This window comes from Phocoena phocoena, chromosome 2, assembly GCF_963924675.1.
Source record: "Phocoena phocoena chromosome 2, mPhoPho1.1, whole genome shotgun sequence".
Lineage (NCBI taxonomy): Eukaryota > Metazoa > Chordata > Mammalia > Artiodactyla > Phocoenidae > Phocoena > Phocoena phocoena.
This window is the reverse complement of record NC_089220.1, coordinates 37,169,313-37,195,038: the sequence shown is the minus strand read 5'-3', so window position 1 is coordinate 37,195,038 and position 25,726 is coordinate 37,169,313. Positions and strand designations below refer to the sequence as shown.

The 25,726-nt window shown below is 37.1% G+C and overlaps 1 protein-coding gene across 2 annotated transcripts in view; it reads left to right on the top strand.

The window, feature by feature from the left end:
• SYNE2 (spectrin repeat containing nuclear envelope protein 2) overlaps positions 1-25,726 on the top strand; it is a 281,501-nt gene that overhangs the window by 39,917 nt on the left and 215,858 nt on the right. For both annotated transcript variants that reach the window (XM_065871886.1, XM_065871885.1), the window contains exons 8-16: positions 4,122-4,222; positions 6,087-6,188; positions 8,279-8,416; positions 19,276-19,440; positions 20,043-20,155; positions 21,012-21,174; positions 22,662-22,740; positions 23,011-23,198; positions 24,897-25,061. In XM_065871886.1, coding sequence (XP_065727958.1) covers positions 4,122-4,222; positions 6,087-6,188; positions 8,279-8,416; positions 19,276-19,440; positions 20,043-20,155; positions 21,012-21,174; positions 22,662-22,740; positions 23,011-23,198; positions 24,897-25,061 — 1,214 coding nt within the window. The remainder of the gene's footprint in view (positions 1-4,121; positions 4,223-6,086; positions 6,189-8,278; positions 8,417-19,275; positions 19,441-20,042; positions 20,156-21,011; positions 21,175-22,661; positions 22,741-23,010; positions 23,199-24,896; positions 25,062-25,726) is intronic.

Below are 25,726 nucleotides of genomic sequence, written 5' to 3'. Positions count from 1 at the left end.
GCACAGGCTCTGGACGCACAGGCTCAGCGGCCATGGCTCACGGGCCCAGCCGCTCCACGGCATGTGGGATCTTCCTGGACCGGGGTACGAACCCGTGTCCCCTGCATCGGCAGGTGGACTCTCAACCACTGCGCCACCAGGGAAGCCCCAGAATTTAACTTTTAATGCTGACTATGTTAAATTTTCAGCAGTTTCATAAGTCAATTGTTAAACAATCAGCTCTCTCAAGCTGGTGTGAGCACACCACTGACTGACTGTCGCTTTGCCACTTAACCTTTCTGGTTTTAAATAGCTGTATTGAGATATAATTCACATACCATACAGTTTACCTATTTAACTGTACAATTGAATGGTTTTTAGTATATTCACAAAATTTTGCCACCATCATCATAATCAAATTTAGAACATTTTCATGACCCCCCAGAATAAACCCCGAGCCCATTAGCAGTCCCTCCCCATTTCCCCCATCCCCCATCCCCCCACACAGCCCTAGGGAACCACTAATCTACTTTCTGTCTCTATAGATTTGCCAATTCTGGAAATTTAACATGATTGGAATCATACAATATGTGGTCTTTTGTGAGTGGGTTTTTTTTTTTAAAATAAATTTATTTATTTACTTTTGGCTGAGTTGGGTCTTTGTTGCTGCACGCGGGCTTTCCCTAGTTGCGTGAGCGGGGGCTGCTCTTCGTTGTGGTGCGCGGGCTTCCCACTGCGGTTGCTTCTCTTTGTTGCAGAGCACAGGATCTAGGCACGCGGGCTTCAGTAGTTGTGGCACGCGGGCTCAGTAGTTGTGGCGCACGGGCTTAGTTGTTCCGCAGCATGTGGGATCTTCCCAGACCAGGGTTCGATCCCATGTCCCCTGCAATGGCAGGTGGATTCTTAACCACTGCGCCACCAGCGAAGCCCCTGGCTTCTTTAAATTAGCAGAATGTTCAAAGTTCATCCATGTTGCAGCATTTATTGTTAAAAATAATAACAAAAGTTTTTTATTTTTAGATATAGTTTATTTTTTAGGACAGTTTTAGATTTATAGGAAAGTTGGGAAGACAGTACAGTAGGTTCCCATGTACCCCACACCCAATTTTCCCTATTGTTAGCATCTTACATTAATACATCTTATATTAATGAACCAGTATTGATATAATAAAGGCATTTTCTTTGTTTTCCCCTAATGCCCCTTTTCTCTTCAGGATCCCATCCAGGATACATTACATCTAGTCATCATGTCTCCTTGGGCTCCTCTTGACTGTGACAATTTCTCAGACCATTTTTTTTTTGTTTTTGATGGCTTGACAGTTTTGAGGATTACTGGTCAGGTATTTTGTAGATGCTGGAATTTGTGTTATGCTTTTTCTCTTAATGCCAACTTGACATCACTGTTGATGTTGACATTGATCGCCTGGCTGAGATAGTGTTTGTCAGGTTTCCCCACTGTGAAGTTACTCTTTGTTTCCCCCCTTTCCATACTGTACTCTTTGGAGGGAAGTCACTGTGCACAGCCCACACTTAGGAGCGTTATGCTCACTCTCCTTGAGGGCAGGTTAGCTACATAAATTGTTTGGAATTCTGCACAGGACATTTGTCTATTCTCCTCCATTTATTTACTTATCCAACTGTTTATTTGTATCAGTGTAGATTCATGGATTTTTTTTTATACTTTGGGTTATAATCCAATGCTACTTTATTTTATTGCTCAAATTAAAAAAAATCTTTTTTATACCTCCGAGTTCTGGCTATTGAGAGCTCTTTTAGTCGGCTCCTGTGCTCCTTTGACATATCCTCAGTGCGGGGTTGGCTTGTTTGTTTTGGCACTACAAGATGCTCCAGGCTCATCTTGTATACTTCCTACTGTAGTCTTGGATCAACCATTCCTCCAAGAGCCCTGGTTCCTTTTCCTGAAGAATGGTATTAGAAACCAAGATCTGGGTGCTAGGTGTGCTTGTTGCTACTGGTTTCTAGACTTTTTGGACCTCAGTTGTTTTTATGAGTTAATTATGTGATATTCCCAAGTGCACAGTTAGCCTAATGATTCCATGTTTCTGTATATCAGGTTTGTCATTAGTTTGGCTTCATGTTGCTTGTTAATAATTCTGCTCGTTTAACTTTCCCCCATCTCTTTGTTTTTTCTCCCTCCCCCCCCTTTTTTTTGTCCAAAAAGGAAAGAACCTTTTTGTCTTTTCATTATCTTTTCAGAATTTCTTCATTTCCCCCCATGCTGTGTTCTATTCGCTATTTCTGTGTTTTCTTTTAATACTTCTTTCATTGTGATTCACCGAGTCTTTATTATTAGTGTAAACTATTTTCTCTATTTTAGTATGTGAAAATAACTAGGCAACTAGTGGAACAGGCAATTTAATGAAAACAAATTTCCACTTTATAAATGATTGCCCATAATTCATTTTACATAGCTTAAAAGCTCAAAAACATGAAATACATGATGATTTTTTCTTTTAAAGAGGGGGGGACCTTTTTTTTAGTTTTTATTTTTTTAATTAATTAATTTGGCACCGTCAGGTCTTAGTTGCGGCACGCGGGATCTTCATTGTGGCATGCAGGATCTTTTATTGCAGTGTGCGGGCTTTTGCGGTGAGCAGACTCTAGAGCATGCAGGCTCAGTAGTTGTGGGGCGCACGGGCTCAGTTGCCCTGAGGCATGTGGGATCTTGGTTCACCGATTGGGGATTGAACCTGCGTCCCCTGCATTGGAAGGCGTATTCTTAACCACTGGACCACCAGGGAAATCCCCATCATGATTATTTATGCAAACCAAATATTGCAGTCATACTTGAATAAGGGAATTATCTTTTGACACAATTTTGTTAACACATTTAATCATTATGCATAGCCTCATATACAATGAGAAAATTTAAAAGAGAGGTATCCAGCTAAGCCAGTATCATTTTATGTATCTCTTGATATTTATACTTTTTTCAATAAAAGATAGAATAACTTAACTCTTAGGGATCCTTTCTTTATTGAATCCCTACTCCCACCTCTTTATTGATGTGTTTAATGTGCTTACTGCCTTGGATTTTATCATTTGGTTATAGATTAGATTCAATTCCTCCCTCAACTGACTTAGAGCACTCACTGGGCCCAGCAAACATGCTTGCTAAAGCACGCATAGTGTGTTGTATTTGTTTATTTGTTTTTCTCCTAACTGCAAGCTCCTCAAGGGGGCAGGTAATGTCTTAAGGCATCTAGCATCTACTCAAGGGTCTAGCATCTACTTGCTGAATGAAGGGGTGAAACATAAGCCCGTAAGGGCAAGGACTGAGTCTTACATATCCTGCTTGTGACCTGCATTTGTTGGCTCTCTATAAATACGTGTTGAATTGAATTTAACAGAATTAATAAATAAACACAGATTTCCTTCTCAGTATCGTCATTGGTTGTTTTGGTGTCGTAGCAAAAGACATCCCCAAATTATGTGTTCATTTTGTCTGTAACCTATTGTAGTCTCTTCTTTGTGATCTACTTAATTTATTATATGCCTGGAGAAGTTCTGTACATAATTAATTTATAATATTTTTAACTTTGTTTAAATCAGCATTTTCCAAATTTATTTCACCATGGGCTCTTTTAATGCAAAACAAAGATTGGTCCATAGAAGGCTCTCAGTAAATGTATTTGCTCCACAAATGAATGAATAAAATCTTGTGGATGTCTCGAACAAATCTTCTGTACAACATATACTTTTGGAAATGCTTTACTGCACAAATGCTGAGACCAATGTGTCAGGAGTGGATTCCAGTTGCTCTGTGTTTCTGCATTCCTGGAGGACTTTCTGCACAGTGTCACCAGAAAGAGGCAGGCTTACCTTACTCCTACCACCCTCCCTGACCACTCATGCCCTCATACATACAACGTGTACAGTGACATTTTATTATTAGGAAACTGAGGCTGTGCAATACTCCTGCCAGGATTCAACCCAGCTCCGTCTCACTCTAGATCTAAGCTCTTAACCACTGCATAACCTTGGTGCAAGGATGAGTGAGCAGAGATTGCTTGGCTGTTCGACTACTTTGGTTCATTTCAAGTTCATTTCAATACTGTTCTTGAGTATTAATTATAGTAAATCACACTTATAGCTGATTGATAGTGTGGCATATCTTGCAGATGTGGATGTTGTTAATCCTGATGAAAAGTCAATCATGACCTATGTGGCACAGTTTCTGCAGTATTCAAAGGCTGCACCTGGGACTGGAGATAAAGCCCAGGTATGTCTTTATAAGTACAAATCAAGCTCATTCTTTTTGTACCCTACTAATAGTTTAATTTTTAGCATCGAGGCATAATTTGCACACAGAACTTAAATGTACAGTTCAATGAGTTTTGGCAATGAGTTTTGGCAAAAGACAGGTATGTCTTTATAAGTACAAATCAAGCTCATTCTTTTTGTACCCTACTAATAGTTTAATTTTTAGCATCGAGGCATAATTTGCACACAGAACTTAAATGTACAGTTCAATGAGTTTTGGCAAATGCATACCTCATATAACCATACTTTAATCATGATGTAAAACATTTCTGTTACCCAGATTGTTCCATTGTGCCTGTCTTCTGTCTGTACTCCACCTGAAGCAACCAATATTCCAATTTCTTTCACTATAGATTAGTTTTGCTTGTTTTTTTAAAGTTAAAAGTGGTAGTTCATTAAACTTTGTTGAATTATCTAAAACAGCATTTAGATACATACTATATAGGACAAATTAAGTTTAGCAGGCTTTTAAAAAAGTCTAGAGATAAATCGGACTTTTGTCTATTGTAATTTTTATCAGCTTTATTGAGATACAATTCATATACTGTAAATTAAATCATTTAAAATTTACGATCAATGGTTTTTAGTATGTTTACATAGTTGTGCAACCATCATCACAATCTAATTTTAGCATATTTCCATTTTACCTGTTCTTTAGCTTAGTATAAATGGAATCATATAATCCATATAAACAGAAGCATTGTGTTCCACTCTTAATCCTTGTTTGTTGAGATACTGTTGAATTACCATCAGACTGCCATTTGTTTATTCAGTTTTTTCCTTTGACTTTCAGTCAGTTACACAAAATGTTGTGGGTGGAAATTTCTTAAAAATCACTGAGCTGAAAATAAACATTTTTTCTGCATCTATAAAGATAAATGAGTGCTGTGAGTTTAGTAAAATGTTTTTGAATATTATTTTAAAATTTAAACTACTTCCTCAGACATGTAAACATGTAGTCATATTATCACATTTGCTTTGACATAAAATTTAGGCCTGTGTTTTTCCAACTGTTATGTTTGAGGCACCAAGCCAGATTGTTGCTGACTCTGGAAGAGAGACTCAAGCTGAGACACGGGCTTATAATGCACTTCACTTATTTCTGACCTGCTGAGGAGCTCCTCTTTTCTAATTAATTTTCTTATCAAAAAATAAAACTAAAAATTCAACTGTCCATGAAATCAGTTGCAAAAATATATAGAAAGCACTGTTGCTTAATAGAAAGAAAAAAGTAAAGGAAGGTTAAAGGAGAATGGAAATAAGATGCAATTTCTTTTGCTTTATCCTCCGCCAGTAAAATTTGCCTCCAAATGTGTGCAAGCTTACCGCCTAAACAGGAATCTAAAGAAGAAATAATTGTTGCCCAATTCCATAGGATAGCTTAACCGAAGCTTTTAGTAGTGTTATTTTTAGTATCTTTAAATTGTTCAAGGTATTTTTGATGTCAGTATATTTAGTAGATGTAAACATCTGTTAACCCATGTTTAGATTTATTGGAAAGCAGTATTCTGAAATGCCTACTATAAATAAATAATTTAGAATAATGTTCTCTAAAATTGAAGAATAATGCAAGTGGGTAAGCCAAAAAAATAGGGGCTTGCTTGCCCTGTTTCTTTAGCACGTTATATTCAGATGGTAGTTTCAACCCATTTTAAAATTTAAGGTGTTACATGAACAGGCAAAGTTCCTCTTGGGCACAATGAGTCATTGGTGTGTAGTGATTACACTATTTCACTGATGTTTGAAGTTGTTAATTTTATTGTTTAAAAAAATCACAAAGTATATTTAGGCTAGAGTTTTAAATGTGTGTGTGTGAATTACAGGGAAAGGTGAAAGATGCTAAGGTCTGGTTAACTCTGCAAGAGAAAAAGCTACAGAAAATGCTAACAGATTCAGAAAATGAGACCTACTGTAACAAGTATGAAGTAAGTATGACTTTAAACAGTAATTTATTTGTAGTTTACTCTTGGGGAAGAGTAGGATGTTTTTAGAAAAAAACTTTCAGAGTTAATTGTTTAAATACTAAATTAACTCCAAGTTTTAGTGTTGAGTTAGAAGGACTGAGCTTCTCAAATTTTAATGTGCATAGGAATCACCTGGGGAATCTTGTTAAAATGCGGATTCTAACTCAGTAGTTCTGGGATGGGGCCTGAGACTCTGCATTTCCCACAAGCTCCCAGATGGTACTGATTGCTGGTGGTCCTTAGAGAACTTTGAGTAGTAAGGTTTTAGAGTGGGGACTGGCAAACTGGTCTCTGGGCCCCAGCACCTGTTTTTGTAAATACATTGTTATTGGATACATTATCTTAGGTATTATATATTATATTATATATTATAGTATATATTATATGTGAGCCATGCCCATTAAAGTATTGTTTGTGGCTGCATTCTCACCACATCGTTGAATAGTTACAGCAGAGACCATATGGCCCACAAAGCCCAAGATGTTTGCTATCTTGCTTATCTTATAGTACACGTTTTCCAATCCCAGGTCTAGAGCAGAACATGCCTTTCAGAATGAATATTGAAGGGAAAAAGATTAGGAAATCAGAAATGGAGCCATCCCAGAATTACAGTTCAGGGCTTCAACCAAAATGTCCTTTGGGAGTAATGACAACTGTTACTGTCACCATGTATTGAACATTTGCTATATATCAGGCACCTGCTGACAAGCATTTTCCAGGTTACAGCATCTTGCTGAGTATGGCATGGTTATTCCAGTTTTACAGATGAAGACAAACAATACCTAGAGGGACTAAGTGATTTATCTGAAGTTATATAGCTACTGAAAGGTAGAGGTGGGATTGGAATGAAGTCTAGATTCAAAGCCCTAGCTCTCTTTAGTCCTGATGCTTCTCCAGGGAAAGCAGTTATTCCCCACACCATTTTGAAAGATACTATCAGAAGCCAAAGTGAGGGCTCCACAGTCTTCTTTCTTAGAACCCAGTCTGTGCAACACTGTGCCCCTCACCTGGTCTCCACCCTGAATAAGGAGGAGATACACTCCTGGGCCTACACAGCACTTAGCACTTCTAGACCTTCATCCCCCACATCGGTTAAGAGAGGGAGTCGGATGAATCCAGTGTTTCCTACACTAACGTTCGGTGGATTGTGTGACTTGCTCGCCATACCATTCTTTTAGGTTTGGAGTCATCAGGGAAGGAAGACATTCTCATCTTCCTTTTTTCTGAACTGCATAGGCTGCTTGTGCTTTTTGCCTCTTAGCTCTGGTCTGAAATTTTTTTCATTGACAAGGTGCTCAGCGTTCACAGGAAGTGCCTTGCTCTCACTTGTCTTTCATTTACTAATGTACCACAGATTCAGGTTTCTTAAATGAAAGGCTTTATGAAGTTATTTTAACTCTCAGAAAGAATCAGATTACTTATCCCTTAGTTTGTTCACAAAATTTAATTAGAAATGCGGCCAATAATTATTGGTGATCTTAAATAACAGTTATGGAATTGATGACTCAAACACCAATATTTCACACAAATACAAACCAAGAAAAGCTTTATTTATTAAATTTTTGAGGGCAAAGACAAAGTATATTCTAAAGTTTGTATAAAATGACTTGGGAAGAATGGCTCAAGCTTAGTTAATCATGGAGACTTCAAAAACCATATATACATGATGACTGCTGTCATATAATTCTCACTTCTACTCATTCTTATTTTGTTGTGAACACATATTTGGGGAGGACAAACTCACATTTTCCATGGGGCATTATGATTTGTCCTCTAGAGCTGGGTGGCCTTGCTGCCCTATTCCAGTAGAAATCCAACCATAGTGCCATGAGACGCAAGCTGTGACCTATGTCACTATAAGGGCACCCAGATCATGAGGGTGTACTGAAGAAAGAAACTGGATTGGTGAGAGGATCCTAAATTCAGGGAATTTTACCTTTATCTAAGTAAAAGTTTAAATATAACCTACAACTATTGACCTGCAAATAGCAAATTACATTTTATAAACTGGTTTAAACATTTCAGTCTTTAAAATACCCTTCTAATTGTAGAGCCTGCTGTCCTTTTTGGAGTCATTCAATGAAGAAAAAGAACCCTTTCTGGATGTCCTGTCGATAACAAGGAATCTAGATGAGCTGAATGAAGATCAGTTACAGTTGAGAGAAGCCTGGGATCGTCTCAACTACCAGGTTACTGCGTTGTGTTGATTAGAACATTTTCACGGGGCAGCTTTGTTTGTTGGATGAGAACTTTAAACTTTCATGAGGAATTCTGTAAAAGACAGAGTAGATGCTTCATCAGAAAGTTGGGAGAGCGTTATATTTTCTCCATGATCTCATTTGGGTAGTGGTTGATATTGAAATAGCAATTTATAACATTCTGTTTAGAGAAATTGCAGGCTTATCCAAAGTTTTTATATTTGCCATCAATTCTTGGTTTGCCGTAGTAGATTATCCATATTCTGATTGACATGCAACCTCCTCTTTGCTTTGGACCAGTATCATGTATCACTATCAATAGATGCCTGAAGTGGGTAGGGACAAACCCAGAGAGAATGTGTAATGATGAATGTGTGTATGTGTGTCTGAATATATCTGTATGATTTCAGTCGTTTTAAATTTATTGAGTCTTGTGTTATGGCCCAGGATAATGTGTGTGTGTGTGTGTGTGTGTGTGTGTGTGTGTGTGTGTGTGTATATATATATATATATATATATATATATACTATTTGCACTTGAAAGGAACATGTATTCTGTAGTTATTGGATATAGTATTCTATAAATATCAATTAAGACAAGGTGGTTGGTAGCATTCAGATTATCTCTGTCTTGACTGACATTTTGTCTAGGTATTCTATCAATTTCTGAGAGAGACCTATTAAAATCTGTGGAATCCTTCCTTTAATTTAGTCAAATTTTGTATCATGTATTTTAAGACTTTGTTATTAGGTGTGTACATTTATGATTGTTATGTCTTTGTGAATCAACACTTTTACCATTATGAAATATTCCTGTTTATCTCTGGGAAGACTGTTTTTCTTCATGTCTACTTGATCTTATATCAGTATGATAATTGCGTTCTTCCTGTGCTGGCTGTGTGGCACATCTTTTTCCTTCATTTACTTTCAACCTATTTGAGTCTTTATATTTAAAGTGCATCTCTTGTAGATAGCACATGGTTGGATCTTGCTTTATTATCCACTCTGACGATCTTTGCCTTTTCACTCGAGGGTTTAGACAGTTAATATTAAATGTAATTATTGTTATGGTTCGATGTGGATTTACCATCTTATGCTTTTTTTCTGTTTATTCCCTCTGTTTTTTGTATCTCTATTCTTTCTTTTCCTGCCTTGTTCTAGATTATGTTAATATTTTTAGAATTCCGTTTTAATTTATCTATTGGCTTTTTGGCTCTACTTCTTTCAAATTTTAACTGTGATTACAATGTACATTATAAATTATTTTGTTTTGTTTTGTTTATTTGTTTGCGTTACACGGGCCTCTCACTGTTGCGGCCTCTCCCGTTGTGGAGCACAGGCTCCGGAAGCACAGGCTGAGCGGCCATGGCTCATGGGCCCAGATACTCCGTGGCATGTGGGATCTTCCCAGACCGGGGCATGAACCCACGTCCCCTGCATCGGCAGGCGGACTCTCAACCACCGCGCCACCAGGGAAGCCCACATTATAAAATTTTTATAGTGTACTTAAATTTCTACAACTTCTAAGTTATTGTACAACTTATAATATGTGGAAGTCTTGCAATCAAATCTCTCATTTTTTATGCTTAGTTGCTTTATATATAAATATATATATGACACAAACATGTTTTAAAGTCCCCAAGACCATGTTATACATTTTTGTTCAAAACAGTCATGTATTTTAAAGAAATTAAGGAGAAAAATTAGTCTTTCATATCTATATAGCTATTTATCATTACCATTGTTCTTCGTTCCTCCCTAGAGATTTGAGTTTCCATCTGAACTCATTTCCATTCAGCTTGAAAAACGTCCTTTAACTTATCTTATAATGCAGATCTGTGGATGGCAAATTCTCTTAGTCTTCTTTTATGTCTAAATGTCTTTATTTTGCTTTCATTCTTTTTAAATATTTTTGTTGAAGTATAATTTACATATCATAGAATTTGCTCGTTTTAAATGGCTAATTAAATGACTTTTAGTGAATTTACAGAGTTACAACAGAGATTGTATAGTTTGTAAGTCAGAAATACTCTTTGGGGCTTCCCTGATGGCGCAGTGGTTGAGAGTCCGCCTGCCGATGCAGGGGACGTGGGTTCATGCCCCGGTCCGGGAAGATCCCACATGCCGCGGAGCGGCTGGGCCTGTGAGCCATGGCCGCTGAGCCTGCGCATCCCGAGCCTGTGCTCCACAACGGAAGAGGCCACAACAGTGAGAGGCCCACGTACTGCAAAAAAAAACAAAACAAAAACTCTTTGGTCCTGGAAAAGTTTGCCAATTCCTGCTCAAGCTTCTTGGCCATCAAGAGCGACACCCTGTTTTCAGAATATATTTATCATACTATTTGTATAGTGTGTTAAACACTAGCACAGTGGCTTAAAAGAGCCACCCTTTCAGTCCCTACTTTTTTGTTTTTGTTTTTTGGCGGTATGCGGGCCTCTCACTGTTGTGGCCTCTCCCGTTGCAGAGCACAAGCTTGGGACGTGCAGGCTCAGCAGCCATGGCTTATGGGCCCAGCTGCTCCGCGGCATGTGGGATCTTCCCGGACCCGGGCACGAACCCGCATCTGCTGCATCGGCAGGTGGACTCTTAACCACTGCGCCACCAGGGAAGCCCTCAGTCCCTACTTTTGAAGAACTAGTGCAGCTTCAGAAATTTTCCCATCAAGTGGCAGTGCTCATTGCAATTTCAGCTCCTGTTCTGACCACAGTTTGACAAAACTGATCCCTGTGAAGGGCAGGAACTCTCTGTTACGAATCCTCAACAAAACAGGAGAGGAAGAAAATATTGTCTGTATAGTTCAGGCTGTTCCAGGCCAAAAAGACGCGGTCTAATTTTGCTGCCTGTGATTTGGAAAAATCACCCAAAATAATGAGAAAAACCATTAAAAGAACTATTTTGCAAGATTAAGTGCTACAAATTGATAGTAGTTTGAAAATCCGTTCCGTAGGTAGAGTGCTGCTCATTTTCTTGGTGTTGCAAAATGAAACTTATTAATTTTAAAGTCATCACGTGTATAACAGTCAATACCATCCAGACATATTCTGGTTCAATTGGTTGAGGACACAGATATCTCAAAGCATCTTAATAAATGATTTCATTTTAAGCCTGCAATAGGAAATAGCCACATTACGTTATTTTGACCTGACAAGATCTTATATAAATTTTCATCCAAATTCAAAGGTAATTTCCAACACTGAGAAAGAAAGTGTAGAACTAGTTTTCTATGTTAAGAGTGGAAAGAGAGGAATGAAAGGTAAGCACCGCCTTCTATCTTTCCTCTTCCTACTGCTGCATAGAGTACAGCCCGCAGTCAGAAAGCCCACATTCGGTTTCATACAAAACATATACAGCTTTCTTTCAGTTGTGAAAAGAATAACAGCTGAGTTAGAGGTATCGTTCTTAGCTTCTCTTTTGCTCAGTCATTTGCCGGTTTTCTGGGTTTTTTGTTTGTTTATTTTTTGGGAAACTCACAGATAATTCAGATATATATAATAAAAGCACATGCTAACTTGTTCATATTAAAATTCATAATAGTGAAAACATTTTTTCATTCCTTTCCGACTGGAGGCTTAATGGTATGTAGTTAATGATTTAGGATTGTAGAGCTGTCTTTTGTCTTACGCCTTTTGAGAAAATAAACTTGCAAGGCAATTAAAGCAAAACAAAATACTACATGGTGTCACTTATTTGTGGAATCTTAAAACAAAGTTAAACTCGTAGAAACAGAGTAGAAAAGTGGTTGTCCGGGACTGAGGGTGTGGAAAATAGGGGGAAGTTGGTTAACAGGAACAAACTTTCAGCTATAAGATGAATAAGGTCTGAGGATATAATGTAAAACATGGTGACTATTGTGATAACACTGTATTATATCATTGAAATTTTCTAGAGAGTAAAACTTAAATGTACTTGCCTCCCCAAACAAAGATAAATATGTGAAATGATGGAAGTGTTAATTAACTAGATGGTGAGACTCCTTTTATGATGTAAATGTATATCAAATCACGATGATGTACACTTTAAATATCTTACAATTTTATTTGTCCGTTATACCTCAATAATGCTAAAAAAAGCAAAACAAAATGCAAAAACTGTAATACTTAATGTTTCTGGTGTATAAATAGTTCCATTTGACTGCCTTAAAGGAGGCTAGCTTTGTCCTCATTTAACATCTTTGTACTTGGGTTGTTGGTTTAATGAGGTTTTTTTTGATACTTTGCTCTGCATATAATGGGCACCCAATGAATGTTTTTCAAGGAATTAATAATGAATCAAAGAAACCTATTCTTAAAAAATAACCTAATTTTGCCTATTCTTTCCTCTAAAAGTGATTTAACTCTAAGAATAGTGACAACTCCTCTAGTAGAACTATAATGGTAAGAGAGAATACAGACTTAAAACTCGTACTTTCATCATCAGCATGGAGTCCTCCCAATGGCTCTCTTATTATTATTTTTTTTTTGCGGCATGCGGGCCTCTGACTGTTGTGGCCTCTTCCGTTGCGGAGCACAGGCTCCAGACGCACAGGCTCAGCAGCCATGGCTCACAGGCCCAGCCGCTCCGCGGCATGTGGGATCTTCCCGGACCGGGGCACGAACCCGTGTCCCCTGCATCGGCAGGCGGACTCCCAACCACTGCGCCACCAGGGAAGCCCTGGCTCTCTTATATTGCTGACCACACTTTACTGTTAACCGTGTCCTTGTCTGCTTTCCCCACTAGGTGGTTCAGGCAGGAGCTGTGACTATTATTTATCTGGTTGACCCTTAGATGTGGAGGGTTGTGTTAAACTTACTCTTGCCTTCATGACACATGGATCTGGGCAAGGCCATACTCCTATTTTTATTCCTTTATTAAATTTTATGTTTACTTCCTTTTATCCCCATACCCTCCTTCCATCCCTCTTTCTCCTTAGGCTGCCATTGTGCTGTGCTTAATGTGTATCTTTTTGTTTTATGTGTCCTTGCAAAATGCAGTATTGTATTTATGTGTCCGTGTATTTTTAGGTTGTGTGAATTGATATTGTATTTTATTCTGCTCCTTACTTTCAGTTTTGAACACATATATTTAAATAAGGTGCCTCCATGTTGCCCCCCGTGTACATCTAATTGGCATCTAACCGCTGCACAGCCCTCTGTGGTGTGTGACCACCCCCCCCACCACATGTCCTTCCTCTCCTCCAGAAGCCTTCTGTGTCTTTATACCCAGCTCTTAGCACAATTCATAAACATTTGCTCAATGAGTGAATGAATGAGTGTGTTTTTTTATTTTGAATTTTTGAATTTATTTTTTTATACAGCAGGTTCTTATTAGTCATCCACTGTATACACATCAGTGTATACATGTCAATCCCAATCTCCCAATTCATCACGCCAACCCCCCGACCCCCTGCTGCGTTCCCCCCTTGGTGTCCATACGTTTGTTCTCTACATCTGTGTCTCAATTTCTGCCCTGCACACCGGTTCATCTGTACCATTTTTCTAGGTTCCACATATATGTGTTAATACATGATATTTGTTTTTCTCTTTCTGACTTACTTCACTCTGTGTGACAGTCTCTAGGTCCATCCACGTCTCTACAAATGACCCATTTTCATTCCTTTTTATGGTTGAGTAATATTCCTTTGTATATATGTACCACATCTTCTTTATCCATTCATCTGATGATGGGCATTTAGGTTGCTTCCATGACCTGGCTATTGTAAATAGTGCTGCAATGAACATTGGGGTGCATGTGTCTTTTTAAATTATGGTTTTCTCCGGGTATATGCCCAGTAATGGGATTGCTGGGTCATATGGTGATTCTATCTTTAGTTTTTAAGGAACCTCCATACTGTTCTCCATAGTGGCTGTATCAATTTACATTCCCACCAACAATGCAAGAGGGTTCCCTTTTCTCCACACCCTCTCCAGCATGTGTTGTTTGTAGATTTTCTGATGAGGCCCATTCTAACTGGTATAAGGTGATACCTCATTGTACTTTTGATTTGCATTTCTCTAATAGTTAGTGATGTTGAGCAGCTTTGCATGTGCTTCTTGGCCATCTGTATGTCTTCTTTGGAGAAATGTCTATTTAGGTCTTCTTCCCATTTTTGGATTGGGTTGTGTGTTTTTTTAATATTGAGCTGCATGAGCTGTTTATATATTTTGGAGATTAATCCTTTGTTCTTGATTCGTTTGCAAATATTTTCTCCCATTCTGAGGGTTGTCTTTTCGTCTTGTTTATGGTTTCCTTTGCTGTGCAAAAGCTTTGAAGTTTCATTAGGTCCCATTTGTTTATTTTTGTTTTTATTTCCATTACTCTAGGAGGTGGATCAAAGAAGATCTTGCTGTGATTTATGTCAAAGAGTGTTCTTCCTATGTTTTCCTCTAAGAATTTTATAGTGTCCAGTCTTACATTTAGGTCTGTAATCCATTTTGAGTTTATTTTTGTGTATGGTGTTAGGGAGTGTTCTAATTTCATTCTTTTACGTGTAGCTGTCTAGTTTTCGAAGCACCACTTATTGAAGAGACTGTCTTTTCTCCATTATATATCCTTGCCTACTGTGTCATAGATTATTAGTTGACCGTAGGTGCGTGGGTTTATCTCTGGGCTTTCTATCTTGTTCCATTGATCTATAATTGTTTTTGTGCCAGTATCATATTGTCTTGATTACTGTAGCTTTGTAGTATAGTCTGAAGTCAGGGAGTCTGATTCCTCCAGCTCTCCTTTTTTCCCTCAAGACTGCTTTGGCTATTTGGGGTCTTTTGTGTCTCCATACAAATTTTAAGATTTTTTGTTCTAGTTCTGTAAAAAATGCCATTGGTAATTTGATAGGGATTGCATTGAATCTGCAGATTGCTTTGGGTAGTATAGTCATTTTCACATTATTGATTCTTCCAAGAACATGGTATATCTCTCCATCTGTTTGTATCATCTTTAATTTCTTTCATCAGTGTCTTATAGTTTTCTACATACAGGTCTTTTGTCTCCCTAGGTAGGTTTATTGTTAGGTATTTTATTCTGTTGCAGGTATTTTATTTTTGTTGCAGTGGTAAATGGGAGTGTTTCCTTAATTTCTCTTTCAGATTTTTCATCATTAGTATATAGGAATACAAGAGATTTCTGTGGATTAATTTTGTATCCTGCTACTTTACCAAATTCTTTGATTAGCTCTAGTAGTTTTCTGGTGGCATCTTTAGGATTCTCTATGTATAGTATCATGTCATCTGAAACACTGACAGTTTTACTTCTTCTTTTCCAATTTGTATTCCTTTTATTTCTTTTTCTTCTCTGATTGCCATGGCTAGGACTTCCAAAACTATGTTGAATAATAGTGGTGAGAGTGGACATCCTTGTCTTGTTCCTGATCTTAGAGGAAATGCTTTCAGTTTTTCACCATTGAGAATGATGTTTGCTGTGGGTTTGTCATATATGGCCTTAATTTGCTGTGGGTTTATCATATATGGCCTTTATTATGTTGAGGTAGGTTCCCTCTATGCCCACTTTCTGGAGTGCTTTTATCATAAATGGGTGTTGAATTTTGTCAAAAGCTTTTTCTGGGGCTTCCCTGGTCACGCAGTGGTTGAGAGTCCACCTGCCGATTCAGGGGACGCAGGTTTGTGCCCTGGTCTGGGAAGATCCCACATGCCGCGGAGCGGCTAGGTCTGTGAGCCATGGCCGCTGAGCCTGTGCGTCTGGAGCCTGTGCTCCGCAATGGGAGAGGCCCGCGTACTGGAAAAAAAAAAAAAAAAAGAACGCTTTCTCTGCATCTATTGAGATGATCATATGGTTTTTTATTCTTCAATTTGTTAATATGGTTTGTCACATTGATTGATTTGCATATATTGAAGAATCCTTGCATCCCTGGGATAAATCCCACTGGATCATGGTGTATGATCCTTTTAAAGTGTTGCTGGATTCTGTTTGCTAGTATTTTGTTGAGGATTTTTGCATCTATAGTCATCAGTGATATTGGTCTGTAATTTTCTTTTTTTCTAGTGTCTTTGTCTGGTTTTGGTATCAGGGTGCTGGTGGCCTCATAGAATGAGTTTGGGAGTGTTTCTTCCTTTGCAATTTTTTGGAAGAGTTTGAGAATAATGGGTGTTAGCTCTTCTCTAAATGTTTGATAGAATTCACCTGTGAAGCCATCTGGTCCTGGACTTTTGTTTGTTGGAAGATTTTTAATCACAGTTTCAATTTCACTACTTGTGATTGGTGTGTTCATATTTTCTATTTCTTCCTGGTTTGGTCTTGAAAGGTTATACCTTTCTAGGAATTTGTCCATTTCTTCCAGGTGGTTCATTTTATTGTCATAGAGTTGCTTGTAATAGTCTCTTAGGAAGCTTTGTATTTCTGTGGTGTCTGTTGTAACTTCTTTTTCATTTCTAATTTTATTGATTTGAGTCCTCTCCCTCTTTTTCTTGATGAGTCTGGCTAATGGTTTATCAATTTTGTTTATCTTCTTAAAGAACCAGCTTTTAGTTTTATTGATCTTTGCTATTGTGTTCTTTATTTCTATTTCATTTATTTCTGCTCTGATTTTATGATTTCTTTCCTTCTGCTAACTTTGGGTTTTGTTTGTTCTTCCTTCTGTAGTTCCTTTAGGTGTAAGGTTAGATTGTGTATTTGAGATTTTTCTTGTTTCTTGAAGTAGGCTTGTATAGCTATAAACTTCCCTCTTAGAACTGCTTTTGCTGCATCCCATAGGTTTTGGATTGTCCTGTTTTTTTGGTTTTTTTTGTGGTACGCGGGCCTCTCACTGTTGTGGCCTCTCCCGTTGTGGAGCACAGGCTCCGGATGCGCAAGCTCAGTGGCCTTGGCTCAATGGCCCAGCCGCTCTGTGGCATGTGGGATCTTCCTGGACCGGGGCACGAACCCGTGTCCCCTGCATCGGCAGGTGGACTCTCAACTACTGCACCACCAGGGAAGCCCTGGATCATCCTGTTTTTGTTGTCATTTGTCTCTAGGTATTTTTTGATTTCCTCTTTGATTTCTTCAGTGATCTCTTGGTTATTTAGTAACGTATTTTTTAGCCTCCATGTGTTTGTGTTTTTTACATTTTTTTCCCTGTAATTGATTTCCAATCTCATAGCATTGTGGTCAGAAAATGTGCTTGATATGATTTCAATTTTCTTAAATTTACTGAGGCTTGATATGTGACCCAAGACGTGATCTCTCCTGGAGAATGTTCCGTGCACACTTGAGAAGAAAGTATAATCTGCTGTTTCTGGATGGAATGTCCTGTAATTATCAATTAAATCTATCTGGTCTGTTGTGTCATTTAAAGCTTCTGTTTCCTTATTTATTTTCATTTTGGGTGATCTGTCCATTGGTGTAAGTGAGGTGTTAAAGTCCCCCACTATTACTGTGTTACTGTTGATTTCCTCTTTTATAGCTGTTAGCAGTTGCCTTATGTTTTGAGGTGCTCCTATGTTGGGTGCATATATATTTATAATTGTTATATCTTCTTCTTGGATTGATCCCTTGATCATTATGTAGTGTTCTTCCTTGTCTTTTGTGACATTCTTTATTTTAAAGTCTATTTTATCTGATATGAGTATTGCTATTCCAGCTTTCTTTTCATTTCCATTTGCATGGAATATCTTTTTCCATCCCCTCACTTTCAGTCTGTATCTGTCCCTAGGTCTGAAGTGGGTCTCTTGTATACAGCATATATATGGGTCTTTTTTTTTGTATCCATTCAGCAAGCCTGTGTCTTTTGGTTGGAGCATTTAATCCATTCACGTTTAAGGTAATTATCGATATGTGTGTTCCTATTACGATTTTTAAAATTGTTTTGGCTTGGTTTTTGTAGGTCCTTTTCCTCTCTTGTCTTTCCCACTTAGAGAAGTTCCTTTAGCATTTGCTGTAGAGCTGGTTTGGTGGTGCTGAATTCTCTTAGCTTTTACTTGTCTGTGAAGCTTTTGATTTCTTCATGGAATCTGAATCCTTGTCGGGTAGAGTAATCTTGGTTGTAGGTTTTTCCCTTTCATCACTTTAAGTATATCATGCCACTCCCTTCTGGCTTGTAGAGTTTCTGCTGAGAAATCAGCTGTTAACCTTATGGGGGTTCTCTTGTATGTTATTTGTTGTTTTTCCCTTGCTGCTTTCAATAATTTTTCTTCATCTTTAATTTTTGCCATTTTGATTACTATGTTTCTCGGTGTGTTTCTCCTTGGGTTTATCCTGTATGCGACTCTGTGAGTGAGTTTTGATGTTGTTTAGCAGGGGAAAATCCAGGTAGAAGGGGCAGCAAGGGCGAAGACCTGGAAGAGTAATCAGGGTTTGGGGCAATAAGTAGCTGGCATTTATGTGACTCATGTATTTAAGGAGTGTTGGGAAGGCTGAGGAAGGAGGAGGTTGGCTGGATTGGGGGGCAGGGGATTTGGTGAAGCACAAATATTCAGGAGATATGGTAGAGATATCTAATGTAAATATATGATTAGGGCTCGTTAGGAAAGTAATTTGTAAATCTGCTTGTGAAGTATAGTTGTAATGTCGGAGAACACAAGGGCATACAACATTTCAATTGATGGTCATTTAGTACAGTCTACCCCTGCTTCGAGGGGTGGTTTAACGATTTCTAATTTCCCTCTCATGACTCATTATGGATTTATCAAAACGTTTGTTTTTATTCTTGTGCCCTCTTCTACTTTTGAACAAATTATGTTCTCGATCAGCAGCTAGCCAACTGATACTTAGAACTAAGAAATTTACCTATTGATCAAGATTTCCTTGTCTAACAGATCAGAGAATTAAAATACTATTTTTAAAGAGTGGTCTTAAAAGAATTCTTTAAAGAATTAAGCATGCCGTATGTGAAGAAATAAACTATAGAGGTGTCTACTGAAGAACATCTTTCCTTTTTTTTTTCAGATTAATGTGTGGAAGACAGAGTTGAATCATGTCTTGCCCTCACCCCTCTATCAAATAGAAACTTGGCTCCAGGGGGTGGAGGAGCTTATAGATGAAGATTTGCCAGCCTCCCAGGATTATTATGAAGCCATGGCTCTAATGCAAGAGAAAATGACTTTATTCCAGGTTGGAATAGAAACATGGAAAAATATGTGCTTTGTTAGGAACTGTTCTTGAGGAAGATGTTCCTAGAAAGGAGGGAAGGAAGTATAGTGGGTATTTGAGGATGGTTTAGGTGATTCCCGTGGAGATTTTTGAGTCCCAAAAGATAGCTTCAGTTATTTGACGAGCATTCTGCTAGTTTAAGGTGGAAACAATAAGAAGAGTCCAGTAAAGTCTGGACTCTGTAAAGTCTGGCAGAAAAGGAGGGGGGAGATTGTTTTAAATCATAGAAGATTGGGTTCTCACTAAAATGATATGATAGAATTTGATAGGTGAGATTTATAGCATTTGAGCCCACAAAGGAATGGAAAATACATCTGAAAACAAAAGATTTTGATAAAGCTGTTACCAGAGAAACTGCAGTCTGCCTCTCTGTAAAGTGGTCCAGTTTAAAACATTTATGATGAAAATATTTATTTACAACATTTTAGTTAAAAATGAAAGGGCTTTATGATTTTTGTTTTGAAAAAAGATGCAGTGCGTGCACAGAGCAAATGAGATTAACAAGCCTTCAATTACAGTGTTTGGCAATAAATCTGGTTATATCATGCTAAATTTCTTTTCAGAGTCTGATGGATAAATTTGACTGTCATTTGAATACTCTCCTGACATTTGAAAATAGAGATGAAAAACATTTGCCATTGGTACCACCTAACAAATTGGAGGAAATGAAAAGACGGTTTGTATCACTACCCTTTCACAACTGCTGACACCTTTGTGTTTGAGCACTAACATGGTGCTGTAGGGACCAGAAAATACAGATTTTTCGATAATTTCTGATAATAGGTCTTTAAGTCTTGATAACAGTTCCTTCATGTTTTATGTAATAGTAACATTGTATCATGCTAACATACTTCCTCTTTTATTGCCTGGTAGGATATGGTGGTGGAAAAAGTTCTGGACGTATAGTCAGAAACTGAGCTCTTTATCTTGGTTGTGGCCAAGTTACTATGTCTTTCTGTATGTTTCCTCATTTGTAAATGCAGAGTAATGGTAATCACTCTGTTCATGTCTCACAAGAATACTAGGTGACATGAGAGGAGGTATATGAAAGCACTTTATAAACTCAGAAAAACTACAGATATGAAGATTGTTTAATTTGTGGTTGTCCACATCATCTTCTCTTTTCTCATTATTCTTAAGCAGCTTATTAGAATGATATTAAGAGGGTATTAGCCTTAATAATGAAAGCTGTTAAAGTGAAATGTTGAAATTACAGTTGCATTAAGTTATATGGAAGTTTTCAGGTTTAGTAAAGTATTTTAGAGATTAACATTTTATTATAGAATTTCTCAATAGGGGAATAGTTTCTTCAGAAAATGTTCTGTTAGATATTTTTATCTTAGAAATAGCTGTTTTATATCTAGTCACAATGTTTGTTTTACTTTGTTTAAAAAAAAATATGAGGATTCATTTGAGTTCCATGTGTTTAAAAGAAAAAGTTAAAGCCCCAATATTTTTAAAAATGCCAAACGGATTTCTCACATTTGGCCAACAATATTAAATTAAATTCTAAAACCTGCACTATCTTCCAGAATCAACAACATTTCGGGGGAAAAATTCATTCCACTTCTAGAATTTCATTACTATAAGTGCTCAGTTCTTGGTTTGCTAGATGAAGTGAAATCAAAATTGGTTGTTTGGAACATCAAATACGGGAGCAAAGAATCTGTGGAATTATTGCTGGAAGACTGGCATGTAAGCTGCTTTATTTCATGTCTCAGACAACTGTTCTCCATGGTGCTGGATTTGCATTTTTCCTTAGCACAATTTCCCTTACCTTTTCAGGTTTTGAGATGAGTTTTCTTGGTAGCTTTCATTAGCTTAAACATTGCCTAGAGAAAAGAATTACCGGTAGGCAAATAACAGACACTGGGAAGAGTAAGAAAGAGAAAACATTATTTAGCACAACAGAAGAGATTGAGTTAACCGGACTAAGTTACATAATAGAGAAAGTTTCAATGTTCAATGTTATTTCCTTTAAAAAAATTCCTACTTTCACTTACTGGACATCTTGTTTAATATTTTTCCCCACTCAGATTTATGGTTTTAGTCAAAAATTAAATTTTTCTTCGAACATTTTAATCTTAGCCTTTCAAGTTTTAAGAGTGGGAAAAACTGTGTTTTGTCTTGAGGCTTTCTGGGGGAGGGGGTTTAGCTCTTGCAATTTATAGGGAAAAAATGTTGCAAATGATTTAAATGTGTGTGTTTATTTGGTAAATTAACACTAAAGCAGAGTGGCTGTGTCATTTCTACAGTTAGGCCTTATTACCCTTCTTTCTGTTACTCTGTCTTTCTTTTTTTTTTTTTTTTTGGCCTTACTGCGTGGCTTGCAGGATCTTAGTTACTCGACCAGGGATTGAACCTGGAGCCACAGCAGTGAAACACTGAGTCCTAACCACTGGAGTGCCAGGGAATTCCCTGTTTCTCTGTTTTTGGAATGAGGGCCAAAAAGAAAAACCCAAGATTGTAAACTTCAGTGTAAAAATTGGAAAAACATGATGAAGAAAGATTTATTTACAATTTATGATTTAAATACTGTACATTCCTAAACAGGAATCATCATTCTGTATTAGATTAGATTTTGAATATTTTATTTTTCCTACCTTGATTTTTCATTTTTCCATTTGAATAATCATACCATTGGCACATAAGTGTACAATGAGTTTTTAAGTAACTGTCTATTTTTCCATAGATTTTACTAGCTTAAGGCACATAATAACTTCGGTAATAGTATTTCTCAAGAGTTTTTGTGTGATGGATTGTATCTATTTATAACATACTCAACATACCTAATAAAAATTATTCAATATTAATAAAGGCATATGAGATAAGAGAAGCTGATATAAATTATGCAATATTAATAAATATGTATGGTAGGAGTTGTTGAAATTGCTATAAATACTTACCTTTTCTCATGAGAGGAAAACCGTTTTAGAACTATGTCACTGCATTAAGATAAGCTGTCAGGTCTCATACCTATATATTGCTTACGTCTCTTAGAACTTAACTGTCTCTCTTCGTGAACTACTCTTCTTCTTTTCCTACCCAAATATGTAGTATTAAAACTGTAAAGAAATTTTGGTGCCTAAGTGCTCATCAATGTGTATATGTCTATCTGGATTTCTTGACACATTTTTAAAAATAAAAACTGTCAATATGTTTTATTTTCATTTTTTCCCCAGAAATTTATTGAAGAAAAAGAGTTCTTAGCTCAACTTGAAACCTCTTTTCAAAAATGTGAAGAAATTCATAAGAATTTGGGTAAAGCTATACAATTACTTTTTGATGGAATGACCATCACTTAAAAATAGCATTTCATTTGTTTTGCTTTCTTTATGTACCTTAATGTTTTAGAAATTGGTTTTACATATGTGTTTTCTTTAGAAAATTCTTTCATCCACTTTTAATATTGTTAGTGTACATATTTATTTCACTACTGTCAATTAGTATGCGAGTATTTTTCTTAGCAGTATTATTCTCTTAATGAAAAACTGTTTTCTAAATTGCTTTCTTGTTTTGTTAACCTTATAGCTGGCCAGTATCCAAATATTAGTAAACAATATACAATGGTGGAATATCATTTTTGCATGTATAGAAAAAATATATATAAAGTGAAGTCCACTCTACAAAAAGTTCTGGCATGTTGGACAATTTATGTGGAAAAGCTTCGTTTACTAAAGGCTTGTTTTGAGGAAACAAAGAAGGAACAGATGAAAGAGGTATTTTCAGTCTAATGGCACCTGCTCAATTTTACTTTTTTTCATTTTATTTGGAGACTCTCGTTTTCAATCCAAAAATGAGAGGCCAGGAACAAGTAAGCATGACTGTCGGAAAAATCCTCCAAAGTTTTGGAAAGGGTTTAGTTTCTTTCTCATATAATTGCTAAAAGGAATTTTTCTCTTTGTTATAGGTTTTACACATATGTGCGCGTGCGTGCGCGCGCACACACACACACACACACACACACACAGCTTTAATGGGGTATAATTTACATACATAGTATAGCTTTTGGAAGATATATTGCTAAGTTCCTTGGAAGGGAAATAAAAGATGTGGAGTAGTAGATAGCTTATAGATACATTTAAAATAAATGAATGTTTTAGAAAGTTTTTTTTTCTATTTGGGTGCATACCTTTCAGTTCTAAAACCTTTCTGACTTTCTGGAGGAGGAAAAACAAAATAGCTTACTTATGTGGAGAACTATAGAAGAAATTTTGGAGTAATTCACTGTTGTTTTGTTTGCTATTTATGTAATAACCTGTTTTATGATTATTCTCTGAGGTAGTTTTTCTTTCTTTCATTTGTTTTCCTCTGTTGTAAATAAATGTAGACAGCCTCTCAGATTAAACATTTTCCAAATAGAAGCTAATGTTACTTAACAGAAAACAGGCTGTTCATATGAAAGTAAAGTTTCTGATAAGTATATGAGTACAAAAAGAATATTTGAGTGAATCATTATTTCTTCCTGTCACCTCTGTTGATACCAGAATTTCACATCTTTGGCTTTCAATAGCTCTTCTGTCTTTAAAGTCCTTTTATTAAAATTCACATTTCTCTCAGGAAATAGCACTTTAAGCCTTAGAATTTCCAAACTCTGTGCTGAGGTGACCTGAGTTGCCAAAAAGAACTCTCAAAGTAATTTAAAATCTGAGGGAGACAAAGCAACATCTGTCTGCTGGACACCACACAAATTACTACTAAGTTGTTGGGACCTACTTAACAATGAGAAATGTTAGATAATTCTTCTAGCCTAGGAAATCCATGAAAAAATTACTGAGACATTAAGGGGGCCATGAACTGAAAAAGTCTGAGAACCCTTGCTGTAAGCTCATTAGCCACTTAGAAAGATAGAAGATCAGATGCTTCCTGAAAGTCCGGGACCAAGAGTGATAACAGGCAGCCAGCGCCTGCCAGTTAGTGATCAGGGATGAAGCGCTCAACCAATAGGGAGAGTCAAAGTCTCTGCAAAAACCTCACGCTCACTTTTTAAAATAAAACTTATTTATTTTATTTTTAGCTGCATCGGGTCTTCGTTGCTGCACGTGGGCTTTCTCTAGTTGCAGCAAGCAGGGGCTACTCTTCGTTGTGGTGTACCGGCTTCTCACTGTGGTGGCTTCTCATTGCGGAGCACGGGCTCTAGGCGTGCAGGCTTCAGTAGTTGTGATGCGTGGGCTCAGTAGTTGTGGAGCACGGGCTTAGTTGCTTCACGGCATGTGGGATCTTCCCAGACCAGAACTCGAACCCATGTCCCCTGACAGGGACCCATCTGGAAGGCAGATTCTTAACCACTGTGCCACCAGGGAAGCCCCCTCACAGTCACTTTTGCTTTACAGTCAACCTTGGTGAAGATCTATTATAAATAATGAAAAGACAAATAGTATGTCATTAAAATATTACATTGATTATATGTTTTGTAGGTTCCCTTTGAGACACTGTCCCAGTGGAATCTAGAACATACTACTTTAAATGAAGTGGGAAATTTCTTAATTCAAGTCAGCAATGATGAAGTTAGATCATCTATTTCTAAAGAACTGAAGAGGCTGAATAAAAGATGGAGAAAGTTTATTACAAAAACTCAGCTTGTAAGTTTTTTTTTGGTAACAGCTTCATCGAGATATAATTTCCATACATACAATTCACTCAGTTAATCTGCATAACTCAGGGGTTTTCAGTTGAAATATTTAGAGTTGTGCAGCCATGACCATGATCAATTTTGGAACATTTTCATCACCTCATAAAGAAGCTTGTACCCATTACCAGTCACTCTTCATTTTCTCCCAATGTCCCCAGCTCTAAAGATTTCCCTATTCTGGATATTTCACATAAATGGAGTCATATAATACGTAGTCTTTTGTTTCTGGCTTTTTTCACTTAGTGTAATGTTTTCAAAGTTCATTCATCTTGTGACGTATCAGTACTTCATTCCTTTTTATCGGCAAATAATAATCCATTGTATGGATATGCCACATTTTATTTATTGATAAGTTGATGAACATTTGGCTTCTTTCCACTTTTTTGACTACTATGAATAATGCTGATATAACGATTCATGTACAGGTTTTTGCGTGGATATACAGCATACAGATTTCTAGTTGAAATTCATTTACCATTAAAGAATAACGTTAAGCATTGTTGCCTACTAGATTTCAAGGTCCTTGAGAACATACACTAAGCTTTATTTATCTTTATATTTAGTGTAGTGCTTCATAGAAGCATACCTTTAATAAATAATTTTTTGAACTTGAAT